This window comes from Mustelus asterias, chromosome 1 (assembly GCF_964213995.1).
Source record: "Mustelus asterias chromosome 1, sMusAst1.hap1.1, whole genome shotgun sequence".
Taxonomy (NCBI): Eukaryota; Metazoa; Chordata; class Chondrichthyes; order Carcharhiniformes; family Triakidae; genus Mustelus; species Mustelus asterias.
In genome coordinates, this window is record NC_135801.1 from 126,808,521 (window position 1) to 126,824,878 (window position 16,358).

At 43.6% G+C, this 16,358-nt stretch overlaps 1 protein-coding gene across 6 annotated transcripts in view; it reads left to right on the plus strand.

Moving 5' to 3' along the window:
• dimt1l (DIM1 dimethyladenosine transferase 1-like (S. cerevisiae)) overlaps positions 1–9,595 on the plus strand; it is a 39,559-nt gene extending 29,964 nt beyond the window's left edge. For 3 of the 6 annotated variants that reach the window (XM_078218455.1, XM_078218472.1, XM_078218464.1), the window contains 2 exons: positions 6,914–7,020; positions 9,396–9,595. In XM_078218455.1, the coding sequence (XP_078074581.1) occupies positions 6,914–7,020; positions 9,396–9,438 (150 nt within the window). In that variant the 3' untranslated portion in view covers positions 9,439–9,595. The remainder of the gene's footprint in view (positions 1–6,913; positions 7,021–9,395) is intronic. The other 3 variants (XM_078218489.1, XM_078218497.1, XM_078218480.1) reach the window with 1 other exon arrangement.
• Positions 9,596–16,358: the final 6,763 nt, after the last annotated feature.

The window sequence follows — 16,358 nt, forward strand, 5'->3', positions numbered from 1 at the left end:
AATCGTAAACAATTGTGGTCCCAACACTGATCCCTGAGGCACACCACTAGTCACTGATCGCCAACCAGAAAAACACCCATTTACCCCCACTCTTTGCTTTCTGTTAGTTAACCAATCCTCTATCCATGCTAATACATTACCCGTAACACCGTACACGTTTATCTTATGTAGCAGTCTTTGGTGCGGCACCTTGTCAAATGACTTCTGGAAATCCAGATACACCACATCCACAGGTTCCCCATTGTCCACTGCACATGTAATGTTCTCAAAGAATTCCACCAAATTAGTCAAATTTGACCTGTCCTTCATGAACCCATGTTGCATCTTACCAATGGAACAATTTATATCCAGATGTCTCGCTATTTCTTCCTTGATGATAGATTCAAGCATTTTCCCTACTACGGAATTTAAGCTAACTGGCCTATAGTTACCCGTCTTTTGTCTACCTCCTTTTTTAAACGGTGGCATCACATTTGCTGTTTTCCAATCTGCAGGAACCACCCCAGAGTCCAGCAAATATTGGTAAATTACCACTAGTGCATTTGCTATTTCCCCCACCACCTCTTTGAGTACCCTGGGATGCATTCCATCAGGACCAGGAGACTTGTCTACTTTAGCCCCATCAGCTTGCCCCACACTACCTCTTTCGTGATAATAGTTTCTAGGTCCTCACCTGTCATAGCCTTCCTGTCATCAATTTTTGGCATGTTATTTGTGTCTTCCACTGTGAAGACCGACACAAAATACCTGTTCAATGCCTCAGCCATTTTCTCATTTCCACGTCCCCCTTCTCATCCTCTAATGTTTACTTCAGCCACTCTCTTTCATTTTATATATTTGTAGAAACTTTTGCTATCTGTTATATTCTGTGCTAGTTTACTCTCATAATCCATCTTACTTTTCTTTATAGCTTTTTTTCATGGCTTTCTGTAGACCTTTAAAAATTTCCCAATCCTCTAGTTTCCCACTAATCTTTGCCACTTTGTATGCATTTTCTTTCAATTTGATACCCTCATGGAATCAGAGGTTTACAGCATAGAAATAGGCCCTTCGGCCCAACTTGTCCAAGCCGCCCTTTTTTTTTTTAAACCCCTAAGCTAGCCCTAATTGCCTGCATTTTAACCATGTAACTGTCTAAACGCTTTTTAAAAGACAAAATTGTGCCCGCCTCTACTACTATCTCTGGCAGCTTGTTCCAGACACTCACCACCCTCTGTGTGAAAAAATTGCCCCTCTGGACACTTTTGTATCTCTCACCTCAAACCTATGCCCTCTGGTTTTAGACTCCCCTACCTTTGGGAAAAGATATTGACTTTCTAGCTAATCTATGCCCCTCATTATTTTATAGACCTCTATAAGATCACCCCTCAGCCTTCTCCGCTCCAGAGAAAGAAGTCCCAGTCTATCGAGCATCTCCTTATAACTCAAACCATCAAGTCCCGGTAGCATCCTAGTAAATCTCTTCTGCACTCTTTCTAGTTTAATAATATCCTTTCTATAATAGGGTGACCAGTGTGGCCTTACCAATATCTTGTACAACTTCAATAAGACGTCCCAACTCCTATACTCAATGTTCTGACCAATGAAACCAAGCATGCTGAATGCCTTTTTCACCACTCTGTCTACCTGTGACTCCACTTTCAAAGAGCTATGAACCTGTACCCCTAGATCACTTTGTTCTGTACCTCTCCCCAGTGCCCTACCATTAACTGAATAAGTCCTGCCCTGCAAATGTTGTCCCCTTGTTCAAGAAGGGGAGTAGGGACAAACCTGGTAATTATAGACCGGTGAGCCTTACTTCTGTTGTGGGCAAAGTTTTGGAAAGGATTATAAGAGATAGGATTTATAATCATCTAGAAAGGAATAATTTGATTAGGGATAGTCAGCACGGTTTTGTGAAGGGTAGGTCGTGCCTCACAAACCTTATTGAGTTCTTTGAGAAGGTGACCAAAGAGGTATATGAGGGTAAAGCGGTTGATGTGGTGTATATGGATTTCAGTAAAGCGTTTGATAAGGTTTCCCATGGTAAGCTATTGCAGAAAATACAGACACATGGGATTGAGGGTGATTTAGTGGTTTGGATCAGGAATTGCCTAGCTGTAAGAAAACAGAGGGTGGTGGTTGATGGGAAATATTCATCCTGGAGTTCAGTTACTAGTGGTGTACCGCAAGGATCTGTTTTGGGGCCACTACTGTTTGTCATTTTTATAAATGACCTGGATGAGGGCGTAGAAGGATGGATTAGTAAATTTGCGGATGACACTAAAGTCGGTGGAGTTGTAGACAGTGCGGAGGGAAGTGGCAGGTTACAGAGGGACATAGATAAGCTGCAGAGCTGGGCTGAGAGGTGGCAAATGGAGTTTAATGCGGAAAAGTGTGAGGTGATTCACTTTGGAAGGAGTAACAGGAATACAGAGTACTGGGCTAATGGTAAGATACTTGGTAGTGTGGATGAACAGAGGGATCTGGGTGTCCATGTGCATAGATCCCTGAAAGTTGGCACCCAGGTTGATAGGGTTGTTAAGAAGGCATACGGTGTGTTAGCTTTTATTGGTAGAGGGATTGAGTTTCGGAGCCATGAGGTCATGCTGCAGCTGTACAAAACTCTGGTGCGGCCGCACTTGGAGTATTGTGTACAGTTCTGGTCACCGCATTATAGGAAAGATGTGGAAGCGCTGGAAAGGGTGCAGAGGAGATTTACCAGGATGTTGCCTGGTATGGTGGGAAGATCGTATGAGGAAAGGCTGAGGGGCTTGAGGTTGTTTTCGTTAGAGAGAAGGTTGAGAGGTGACTTAATAGAGGCATACAAGATGATCAGAGGATTAGATAAGGTGGATAGTGAGAGCCTTTTTCCTCAGATGGTGATGGCTAACACGAGGGGACATAGCTTTAAATTGAGGGGTGAGAGATAGGTTCTTCACTCAGAGTAGTAAGGGCGTGGAATGGCATGCCTGCAGCAGTCGTGGACTCGTCAACGTTAAGAGTATTCAAATGGTTATTGGATAAACATATGGATGATATTGGAATAGTGTAGATTAGAGGGGCTTTAGATTGGTTTCACTGGTCGCGCAACATCGAGGGCCGAAGGGCCTGTACTGCGCTTTAATCTTCTATGGTTCAATCTACCAAAATGCATCACCTTGCATTTATCTAAATTAAACTCCATCTGCCATTCGTCAGCCCACTGGCCCAATTGATCGAGATCCCATTGCAATTGGAGATAACCTTCTTCACTGTCCCCTATGCTACCAATCTTGGTGTCAGCTGCAAACTTACTAACCATGCCTCCTATATTCTCATCCAAATCATTAATATAAATGACAAATAACAGTGGACCCAGTGCTGATCCCTGAGGCACACCGCTGGTCACAGGTCTCCAATTTAAAAAACAACCCTCTACAACCACCCTGTGTCTTCTGTCATCAGGCATAATGACAGAAGATCCCATGAGATTTAACCTTATGCAACAACCTACCATGCGGTACCTTGTCAAAGGCCTTGCTAAAGTCCATGTAGACAACATCAACTGCATTGCCCTCATCTACCTTCTTGGTTACCCTTCAAAAAACTCAATCAAATTTGTGAGACATGATTTTCCACTCACAAAACCATGCTGACTGTCCCTAATCAGTCCTTGCGTCTCTAAATGCCTGTAGATCCTGCCTCTCAAAATAACTTCCAACAACTTACCCACCACAGATGTGAGGCTCACTGGCCTGTAGTTCCCAGGCTTTTCACTGCAGCCCATTTTAAACAAAGGCACAACATTTGCCACCCTCCAATCTTCAGGCACCTCACCGTGACTATCGATGATTCAAATATCTCTGCTAGGGGACCCGCAATTTCCTCCCGAGCCTCCCAAAATGTCCTGGGATACACTTCATCAGGTCCCTGGGATTTATCTACCTTGATGTGCTTTAAGACTTCCAGCACCACCTCCTCTGTAATATGTACACTCCTCAAGACATCAGTATCTATGTCCCCAAGTTCCCCAACATCCATGCTTTTCTCAACAGTAAATATTGATGAGAAATATTCATTTAGGATCTCACCTATCTCTTGTGGATCTGCACATAAGTGACCTTGTTGATCCTTAAGAGGCTCTACTCTTTTGCCCTTTATGTATTTGTAGAAGCCTCCTTTATTTCCTTAGATATCCATGGCTGATTATTTCTTTTTCTACAGTCCTTTCTTATCACTGGTATATACGTTTGCTGAGCACTGTAAAAGATCGCTTTGAAAATCCTCCACTATTCCTCAATTGTCCCACCATAAAGTTTTTGCTCCCAATCTACCTTAGCCAACGCCTCCCTCTCGTCCCTTTGTAGTCTCCTGGTATTGGATTTTACCTTCTCACGCTCCATCTGCATTTTAAATTCAACCATTCTGTGAATGCTTTTTCCGCAAGGATCCCTAACTGTAAGATCATAAATTATTCCTGTCTTATTACACAGGATGTGGAGATGCCGGCGTTGGACTGGGGTAAGCACAGTAAGAAGTCTCACAACACCAGGTTAAAGTCCAACAAGTCCAACCTGTTGGACTTTAACCTGGTGTTGTGAGACTTCTTACTGTTATTACACAGGACCAGATCTAGGATAGCTTGCTCCCTCGTAGGTTCCATTGCATACTGTTCAAGGAAGCTATCGCGGATACATTCTATGAACTCCTCCTCAAAGCTGCCTTGACCGACCTGGTTTGACCAATTGATATGTAGATTACAATTCCCCATGATGATTGCTGTACCATTTTTACATGCATCAGTTATTTCTTTGTTTATTTTTCGCCCCGCCATGATATTATTTGGTAGCCTATGGACTACGCCTGTCAGTGACTTTTTCTCACTATTTCTAATTTCCATCCAAATGGATTTGATCTTTTTTTCCAAAGAACTTATTTCATCTCTCACTACTGCCCTGATGTCATCCTTCAATATCAGAGCTACATCTCCTCTCTTACCTTCCTTTTGGTCCCTCCGCACTGTCTGATAACCCTGCATATTTAACTCCCAATCATGATCATCCTGCAACTATGTCTCTGTTGTGGCCACCAAATCATACTCGTTCGCAATGATTTGTGCCGTCAACTCATTTACCTTGTTTCGAATGCTACGAGCATTCAGATAAAGTGCCCTTATGCTACTTTTTATACCTTTTTGAATTCTAACATTTCCACTAATAACATCTCCTGAGTTCTCCTTCCTTTTAATTTTTTTCCTGATTTTTGATGTAGTTGGAACCTTCTCCCCACATTTTGTCCTTGCTGCCTCCTTCTCGGACTCCTGGCATATTAGTTTAAACCCTCCCCAACCGCTCTAGCAAACATTTCCTCTAGGACATCAGTCCCAGTCCTGCCCAGGTGTAACCTGTTCAATTTGTACAGGTCCCACCTCCCCCAGAACCGGTCCCAATGCCCAGGAATCTGAAACCCTCCCCCTGACACCATCTCTTCAACCACGCATTTATCCGATATATCCTGTCATTTCTACTCTGACTAGCACGTAGCACCAGTAGTAATCCTGAGATCACTATCTTTTGAGGTCTGATTTCTTAACTTTCTTCCTAGCTCCCTGTATTTTGCTTTTAGGACCTCATCCCTTTTTTTGCCTATGTCATTTGTACCAACGTGTACTATGACCACTGGCTGTTCGCCCTCCCCCTTCAGAATGTCCTGCAATCGCTCCAAGACATCCTTGACCCTAGCACCAGGGAGGTAACATACCATCCTGGAGTCTCGTTTGCAGCCACAGAAACTCCTGTCTATTCCCCTTACAATTGAATCCTCTCTAACTATTGTACTGGCACACTTTTTATCCCTCCCCTCTGCAGCAGAACGAACCGTGGTGCAACGAGCTTGGCTGCTGCTGCTTTCCCTAGAGAGGTCATTCCCCTGAACAGTATCCAAAGTGGTATATCTGTTTTTCAGGGGAATGGCCACAGAGGATTCCTGCACTGCCTGTCTATCCCTCTGGCTCTGTCTGGTGGTCACCCATTCTCTTCCTGGCTGCGGAGTCTGAGCCTGCAGTGTGACTACCTCTCCATACTTGCTATCCACGATACTCTCTGACTCGCGGATGCTCCACAGTGTCTCTAGCCGCCGCTCCAGCTCTGAAACTCAAGCTTCCAGGAGCTGTAGCTGGAGCCACTTCCTGCACACATGCTGACTCTGGGGATTGGAGCTGTCCCCAGTCTGCCACATGGAGCAAGAGGAGCAAACCACGGCTGGGAGCTCTCCTGTCATGTCTTACCCCTTTAAATTAAACTTTTGAAAGATGTTTTGTTTCAGATTATATCCAATTCTCGAGGACCCTTCTTTCCTGCTCCTTGTTACTCCGAATATAATCATTTCAAACTATAAACCACAGAAATTACACAGAAACACTGTTGCAGTGTACAACAACTACAATGCCAAGAGCAAAACCAAAAAAAACACTTACTGACCAATGTAGCGTCTGCTGCCTGTTTCCCCTAACTCCCTGTTTTCATCCAACTCCAAAAGCGCTCCTCTCAGTCAGGCAGCACTCACCGTGCAGTCATAATATAGCATAATTTTATATCCTCATTTGTCCATTAGTCAGATGATGTAGTGAGTTAATAAAATATCTCATCACCTCTGAGACCAATGTTCAATCCAGTTGACATTGATAGAAGTAAAATTCATATTTGAAACCAATCTGGATAAGGAGTACCCAATTCTCAGTAAACCATTTTCTGAGGGGAAAAATACCCATTAATTTAAAACCGAGAAATTGATGTCTAGAATAAGAAAATATCTCTTGGACATTAAAATAACTTATTTAAAAGTATTTACATGCAAAGTAATACCAACATGTAATGCCTATGTTTCAAGAACTGGCTTTAAATATTAAAGTACCACTTACTTATTGTTCATGTAACAATCTCTTTGTGAATAGCAAATTCCAGAAAACTTTAGCATTACTGAAAAGATCCAGAAAATCCTGGAAGAAACTAGTTTCAACGGAAAGCGAGCCCGCACAATGGACATTGATGATTTCATGAGGTAAAGGAGCATCGCTCTGTAAAACTTTAGCTTGCTTAAGGTCCTGCATGTATTTTGTTCTTTTCCTTCCTTTCCCTATCCCTTAACACTACAAACACTCAACTGAGGCCCATGAGTCACTGATCTACTGGTAATGAGACTAACATGGTTGCAAAGATTGATTAATTAAGATTAGAACTTTAAGAACATCTCTCTATAAAAGCATGTCAAAAAGAAGCGTTTGGCTAAGACAAATTTGGGTCCATTACCGGCAGAGTCAGGAGAATTCATAATGGGGAATAGAGAAATGGCAGAGAAGCTAAATGATTAACTTTGTTCCTTAGTGAAAACCGACACATACACAAAATCTCTCAAATGTCGAGATCCAATTGACCAGGGAGAATGAAGAGTTGAAGGAAATTAATGGGACTGAAAATTGATAGCCTCTGGGATTTGATATTATACATTGCAGAGTGTTGAAAGGGGTTACATAGTGGACGCATTGATGATCATCTTCCAAAATGCTTTAGATTCTAGAATTGTTCCTGAAGATTGGTACATTAAAATGAGGGAAAATGCTAGAAGCTATTATAAAGAATGTGATAAATGGAGACTTGACTAATCATTATCTGATGGATTTACAAATGGGAAATCATGTTTGACAAACTTGTCAGAGGATATTACTAACAAAATTGATGAAGGAAAATTAATAAACATGGTATATTTGGATTTTCAGAAAGCCTTTGATAAAAATACCCCACAGGAAGTTGATTAGCAAAATAAAATACATGGGAGAGGAGGCAACTTAATGGCAAGGATTGTCTAACAGGCAGAAAACAGAGTAGGAATAAACAGGTCATTCTCATGTTGGCAGTCTGTGATTAGTGGGGTATGGCAAGGATCAGTACTTGGGTCCCAACTGTTCATGATAAGTGATTTAGAGGTGGGAACCAAATGTAATATTTTCAAGTTTGCAATGATACAAAGCGAGGAAGAACGTATATTGTGAAGAAAGTGTGAAGTAGCTATAGGAGGATTTGGACAGTGGTTAAGAGCATGGCAGATGAAATATAATGTGAAAAAATATGAGGTAATGTATTTTGGTGGAAGGAACAGATGTGCAGACTATTTCCTATTTGGTAAGAAATTAGAAAGTGTAGATTTTTAAAATAAATTTTACGAGATGTATGCATCGCTGGCTAGACCAGCATTTATTGCCCAACCTTAGTTGCCTCTCAAGATAGAAGTTTCTATCCCAGAGGGTCATGGAAGCTCAGTCATTGATTATGTTTAAAGTAGAGATTGATTTCTGATTGACAGTAACAAAAATGGTTGTGGGAATAATGTGGATATTGAATGACGGAGGAAGCATGACATGGCCTATTCCTGTTCCGATGTTCCTCTCTCTTCATAATAAAGTTTGGCATTGGGAGCTCCTCAATATGGGAATCAAATATTCCACCACTATTCATGGGGATTTGGAGGATTCTTCGGAGTATTAATTAAAAATGTCATTTCTCTCAATAATGTTTTGATCAAATGTGGTCCTGTTAATTTCAGAACCCATTATACCCACAGAAATTCAGAAGACATTTGATTTGAGCATTCAAATAAGTGGTGCAAATGCTTTGAAAACTGAATTTTGATGTAATTTTGAAGCTAATTATTTAGCAATATGATAATATTTGTAGCATGTAATACTTTGTATCGTATCACTGTATCGCATTTTGCAATGATTTTTCTGCCATACAAAGTTGCGAACCCTTTGTACAGTAAACTCCCACTGTTCACGACCCCCTCTATCGCAAATTTGTTCCCTGCTCAAATGTAGTTGTCGATGTAATCCCAGTTTGTGACCCCAAAACTTCATTCATCCAGGATTTGAAATTTTGAACACCTTTCCCCGCAGAGAGAGCACACACTGCACGCATCGGCTCTTTGCGTGCGCAAATTTGCCATTTGCAATTTCACATTTTGCGAGAATTCGTCCCTGCAATCAGTGAGAGTTTACTGTAGGTTTAAGGGGAGAGATACAAAAGTGTCCAGAGGGGCAATTTTTTCACACAGAGGGTGGTGTCTGGAACAAGCTACCAGAGGTAGTAATAGAGGCGGGTACAATTTTATCTTTTAAAAAACATTTAGATAGTTACATGGGTACAATGGGTATAGAGGGACATGGGCCAAATGCGGGCAATTCGGATTAGTTTAGGGGTTTTTTAAAAAATGGGCGGCATGGACAAGTTGGGCCAAAGGGCCTGTTTCCATGCTGTAAACCTCTGACTCTATGACTGTACTTGGCCAAAAAATATTAATGCAAGCCTAAACAAGAAATTAGACTTTTGTTGAAATAAGTTTTCAGGGGAAACCTTATTAACATTCTTGTGTTTATCCTACAGCTTGCTTCATGGTTTCAATTCACAAGGAATCCACTTCTCATGAAGGCATTGGTTCTGCAGATTAGTTGTCAATAAGATCTGATTGTAAATACAGATAGAAAAGGAATAACTGTTCTATCTGCATAAAATTGAATGTTACTTTTGTAATATATAATTTCTAAAATAAATTATGCATCTGTATAGGTTGAATTTTTTCTGTGTCCTGTACATCGTGTAATCTATTACAGGGGTTCACAAACCGGGTTCCACAGAGCCCTGGGGCCTGTGAGGTGGGGTGGGGGAAGTCACCAGTGGTGTGGGGGAGAGTGAGGTCTGCGAGGGGAAGTTGGGGGTGTGGGGGAAGAGAACAGGACCTGTGAGACGGTTGGAGGAAGAGGGCAGGCTGGCAAGGGAGTCATGGGGGAAGAGTGGAGCCTCTGTTGGGGGGGGGGAAGTGTGGGGAGAGCAGGGCCTGCAGGGAGAGAGAGAATGGAGTGGGAGCGAAGTCTGGCCTTAGGGCTGGACAGGGGTGGAGAGCTGGGCCTCGGAGAGAGGTGTGTGAGCGTGTCCAAAATGAGAATCCAACATTCCAGCAGCAGTCTTCCTATTTGAACCAATGGAGCAGCAATACTCTTCCCATTTAAAAACAACAAAGCCTAAGACCAGAGTGTTTTTTTTTAAATGAGAACTTTTAAAATTAAAGTAAATGTATACATATAAGAAATAGAAAATACTTCTGTTAATTAGGTTTATACCTATTGCACAAAAACAATCTTTTTGTGGTTTGGCTTTTTAACACAGTACATAATATTTCTCAGCGGTTCATTCATTACTTTTTAGAGGTCAAAAGGATTCCATGGCTGGGAAGGTTTGGGAAACCCTGGTCTATTTTATCATTTACCAGTTCAGTAAATATACTGTGTGGCAGTAATTGGTTTAAATAATATCAGGTTTTGGAAGATTTTGCGCACACATTCTTCCTCAAAACATTTCTAGTATGTAGGTTTATAAGCAACTTTCATATTTGCCTATTCTCAGCTTCTAGATCTACCCTGTCTTCAGCCTGTCTACTGCAAAGAACAAAGAAAATTACAGCACAGGAACAGGCCCTTCGGCCCTCCAAGCCTGCACGACCATGCTGCCCGACTTAACTAAAACCCCCTACCCTTCCGGGGACCGTATTCCTCTATTCCCATCCTATTCATGTACTTGTCAAGACGCCTCTTAAAAGTCACGACCGTATCTGCTTCCACTACCTCCCCTGGCAACGAGTTCCAGGCACCCACTACTCTGTGAAAAAAGAAAAATCTGCCTTGTACATCTCCTTTAAACCTTGCCCCTCGCACCTTAAACCTATGCCCCCTAGTAATTGACTCTTCCACCCTGGGAAAAAGCTTCTGACTATCCACTCTGTCCATGCCTCTCATAATCTTGTAGACTTCTATCAGGTCTCCCCTCAACCTCCGTCACTCCAGTGAGAACAAACCAAGTTTCTCCAACCTCTCCTCATAGCTAATGCCCTCCAGACCAGGCAACATCCTGGTAAATCTTTTCTGTACCCTCTCCAAAGCCTCCACATCCTTCTGGTAGTGTGGCGATCAGAATTGAACACTATATTCCATGTGCGGCCTAACTAAGGTTCTATAAAACTGCAACATGATTTGTCAATTTTTAAACTCAATACCCTGGCCGATGAAAGCAAACATGCCATATGCCTTCTTGACTACCTTCTCCACCTGCAATGCCACTTTGTGACCTGTGTACCTGTAAACCCAGATCCCTTTGCCTATCAATGCTCTTAAAGGTTCTGCCATCTACTGTATATTTCCTATCTGTATTAGACCTTCCAAAATGCATTACCTCACATTTGTCCGGATTAAACTCCATCTGCCATCTCTCCTACTGACTGCACTACTGACATCATCATCTGAGCTCTGATGGATGTGTCCTTTTATCTGGTTTCAACCAATTTCCATCTCCCCAGAAGTTTTGCTTTCCAATCTAAGTTTCACCATTTACATTCCCTTTGCCCAATTACCACCACCCTCCCATCCTCAGTATAAATCTTGTCTGATTTTTGTTTTGCCTTTAGCTCTGCCAAAGGGTCAGCCTGACTCAACGTTTGGCTCTATCCTCTCCCCACAGATGCTGTCAGACCTGCTGAGTTTCTCCAGCATTTTCTGTTTTTGTTTCGGATTCCAGCACCCGCAGTATTTTGCCTTTAAATCTGAAGTTGCCTGTGATTACAACATAATCCTGGCAAAGTCAGAGCTGTGTTCATTTGTGGCATGTGTGCCTGTGCTTAAGTACGAAGTTCTTATTTATATTGTTACAAGTAGGCTTGCGTTAACACTGCAATTAAGTTACTGTGAAAATCCCCTAGTCGCCACACTCCAGTGCCTGTTTGGGTACATTGAGGGAGAATTTAGCAAGGCCAATGCACCTAACCAGCACATCTTTCTGACTGTGGGAGGAAACCATGCAGACACAGGGAGAACGTGCAAACTCTGCAGTGACCCAAGCCTGGATTCGAACCAGGGTCCCTGGTGCTGTGAGGCAGCAGTGCTAACCATTGTACCACCATACTTAACACTACTTTTATTTCCTTGTACCTCCTGCATTTGGAATTTTAAAAAATACAGCACAGAAGGAAGCCATCCAGTATCATGTTTGTGCCAAAGCATCCAATTAATGCCACTCTGCTGCAAATGTTTCCTTTTTGAATATATATCCATTTCCCATAGAGTACATGGAACAGAAATTCTGCCTTGCAGTGCAATTGTGTCACAGGGTTTCAACGCTGTTGATCTGACATTCCCTCGTGCAGACAGATCACTACTCCCTGAAGAGATCTGAGGGTTCAGTGTGGAGGAGATTATGGCTAGATCAATCCTTGTCTCAGCCTTTTGAGGTTCCCAAAGACCAACAAGTTCCACAGATGAAGATTCCTAGCTGGATACTGCTAACCACTATTTCAAGCAAGGCATGGAGAATGCTAGCTGGGCAGCTTCTCACATGCAGTTCAGTCCCATCCGAATTCAAGAAACAAGTCCAAAACTTATTCCGTCCCAACTTAATTCAAAAAACAAGTCCAAGTACATCTTTGCCTTTAATCCAGTTTTTCTCCACATCAATTAAAATAAACACAGTGCAAACTAGCACACAGCTTTTCATCTCTCAAGTACCATGCTGATCAGGTGATTTCTTGGAAAAGGCATTTTTGCTTCAGTCCAAAAATGATCTTTTTGCTTAAAAAAAATCGAAATGTGCAAACGATGCAATATCCTGCCAAATTAGAAAAATCCACTTCATGAAAATACGGTTTTTCCAGCAGTGGGATATGTAAAATTCAATGCAGCAGCAGCTCTTTGGTTGTCGTCTGCCATTATAACCGACTATTCGTATCAGTTGACCTGAGGAGCATCATTGCTCTCAAAAGGTATGCCTAAAAAAGTGTAATGAAAGTTGTAGAGAAGACTCTTTCCTATACAAAAGCCATTGCATTTTAGAACTCGGGTTGGCCAACTAGAGTCTGCTTGGACAAAGAACCATGCACCCATCCTTTCAATTTTGAGTGGTTGGGACATTTAACAGCCTCTGCAACCCAGATGAGGAATACACATTCTTTGTCAAAGGTGACATGGAAAGATGGGAGCCACGTGACATGAACCTCTAACTGGGAGAATCAGCTATACAGTCTTGCTGTACTGAAAATCTCTCACCATTTTTCCACATGTCCAGCAGCAACACCGTATATTGATTCATCTTTGCATGCCTATTTCATTTCTCTACTGGAAAAGTGAATTATCCTGCATCAGTTCAGCCTGCTGATCTCTGAAACGAATCACCAATGGACTTTGATTCTGGACTCACCCGAAATAATAATTCTTCTCTCTATAGTCTTTGACTTGTAAATCTTTCTTTCTCCATCACTTTTACTGTATGAATGCCCAAGGAGCTGCATAGTGCAGGCACCACCCACCCCACACACGTTTTGTGTGCGAATAAACTAACCCTGTGAGGTTATTAATAGAAAACAGGACCACACCAAAACAGTGTGGGAAACACGTCACTGATTATAAATTGAGAACCCAATCAAAACATTTTCTCTGTATGGATGGGTGATGAGAGGAGAAATTAGGGCTCTCTAAATTGAAAGTGTCATTGCCATTGGAGCTGCTCACAACCAATGGCTGTATAGACCCGTTAAAGTCAGTTGTGAATGTTGGTTGGCAATTAAACAACTAAACAGAGGAGGATCCAAAAACATCGCCATTCTCGATTAGGCAGTCCAGCACATTGTGCAAAAGATAAGGCTGAAACATTTGCAACCATCTTCAGCCAGCAGTGTCAAGTGGCCGATCCATCTCAGTTAGCTCCTGAGATCCCCTGCATTACAAAAGTCAGTCTTCAGCCAATTCAATTCATTCCATATGAGTGCAGCAGACACAGCAAGAGCTTTGGGCTCAGACTGTAACGCTTGAAGACTTGTGCTCCAAAACTTAGCTGCACACCTAGGCTGGCATCATAGTGGAAAATTGCCCAGATGTGCCCCGTTTACAAAAGACAGGACATATCCAATCCAGTAAATTACTACCTTTTCTGTCTACTCTCAATCAACACTAAAATGGTGGAAGGTATCAACAGTAAACAAATGAAAAATATTGGACCTCTTATGAAAAGCAAGATACTGAAGATGCTGAAAATCTGAAGTAGAAAACAATGCGGGAAACATTGGTCTGGCAGCATCTGTGGAGAGAGTTAATGTTCAGTCCGGCTGACTCAGAGTGACAGACTCAAAATATTAACTCTGTACTTCTGTGAAATACTTTGGGAAGTCAAACGGTGCTATATACATCGAAGTTGTTGTCTAAGTTCAGTGCTACATACAAAGTTGAATATCAGTAGTAGTTTAATCAATGTTCTTAAGTTTGTGCCTCTGTCATGAAGATGAATCCCTTTCCAGTCTACTCTAATAAGTGAGAGGTCTCGTATTATTCAACTGTTGCCCCCAATTTATAAAAAGTCTACTATCTTGAATATATCATTCATGGGTTGAAAGAAGTCTTTGTCATATTTGTGGAGATTTGGTCACATCTTGCACATAGTACAGGAGAATTTCAATACAGTGGGTTGCACCAATAATAAAAGGTTTGTGTTTCTGATGCTTTAGGCAGCAATCTACAAAAGCACTCTGGATTTCCTTTTATTCATTCATGGGATATGGGATTTCCCATCCACTAATTGCCATGAAGAAGGTGGTGATGAGCTGCTGTCTTAAAATGCTACAGTGCTTGTGATGCAAGTGCTCCCATAGTGCTGATAGGAAGTTCCAGGTTTTGACACAGCAAGTCAATGAAGGAACGGCAATATATTTCCAAGTCAGAATTGACTTTGAGGGGTTTTTTGCAGACTGTGCCATCCCTACTGGTTGTAGAGATTGTGGGTTTGGAAGGTGCTGGCAAAAAAGTCTTCATGTGTTGCTGCAATACATCATGTACACTTCTGTCTTGGTGCCAGCAATGGAGGGAGTGAATGTTTAAGATGCTAATCCAGCCAGCAGCTTTTATTTCAAGTGTTAATTTTCTTGTATGTTGGAACTATACTCATCCATGCAAATGGAAAGTATACTATTACACTCCGGAGTTGCACATGATGGATAGGAGGTGGAGGTGGAGGTGGTGGAGGTGGAGGTGGAGGAGGTGGAGGTGGAGGTGGAGGAGGTGGAGGTGGTGGAGGTGGTGGTGGAGGTGGAGGTGGTGGAGGTGGTGGTGGAGGTGGTGGAGGTGGAGGTGGAGGTGGTGGAGGTGGAGGTGGTGGAGGTGGTGGAGGTGGTGGAGGTGGTGGAGGTGGTGGAGGTGGTGGAGGTGGTGGAGGTGGTGGAGGTGGTGGAGGTGGTGGAGGTGGTGGTGGAGGTGGTGGTGGAGGTGGAGGTGGAGGTGGAGGTGGAGGTGGAGGAGGGGGTGGAGGGGGTGGAGGTGGAGGGGGTGGAGGTGGAGGTGGAGGGGGTGGAGGTGGAGGGGGTGGAGGTGGAGGTGGAGGGGGTGGAGGGGGTGGAGGTGGAGGGGGTGGAGGTGGAGGGGGTGGAGGTGGAGGGGGTGGAGGTGGAGGGGGTGGAGGTGGAGGGGGTGGAGGTGGAGGGGGTGGAGGTGGAGGGGGTGGAGGTGGAGGAGGTGGAGGGGGTGGAGGTGGAGGGGGTGGAGGGGGTGGAGGTGGAGGGGGTGGAGGGGGTGGAGGTGGAGGGGGTGGAGGTGGAGGGGGTGGAGGTGGAGGGGGTGGAGGGGGTGGAGGGGGTGGAGGTGGAGGGGGTGGAGGGGGTGGAGGTGGAGGTGGAGGGGGTGGAGGTGGAGGGGGTGGAGGGGGTGGAGGTGGAGGGGATGGAGGTGGAGGGGGTGGAGGTGGAGGGGATGAAGGTGGAGGGGATGGAGGTGGTGGGGATGGAGGTGGAGGGGATGGAGGTGGAGGGGATGGAGGTGGAGGGGATGGAGGTGGAGGGGGTGGGGTCAGTCATCTCAGCTCCAGGACATCTCTGCATGAGTCCCTCAGGGTAGTGTTCTAGACCCAACCATCGCTGCTTCATCATAACCTTCCCTCCATCATAAGGTCAGAAGCGAGGATGTTCACCGATGATTGCACAATGTTCAGCACTACTGATGACTCCTCAGATACTGAAGCAGTCCATGTTTAAATGCAACAACATCTGCACAATATCCGGGCTTGGGCTGACAAGTGGCAAGTGACAATCACACCAGAAATGCAAGGCAATGACCATCACCAATAGAAGACAATCTAACCACCATTCTTTGATATTCAATGGTGTTACCAGCATTGAATTCCCCACTGTCAACATTCTTGGGGGTTACCATTGACCAGAAACTCAACTGGACTCACCACAAAAACACGGTGGCTACAAGAGGTCAGAGGCTAGGAATACTGCAGCAAGTAATTCACCTCCTGACTCCCCAAAGCCTGTTTGCCATCTAC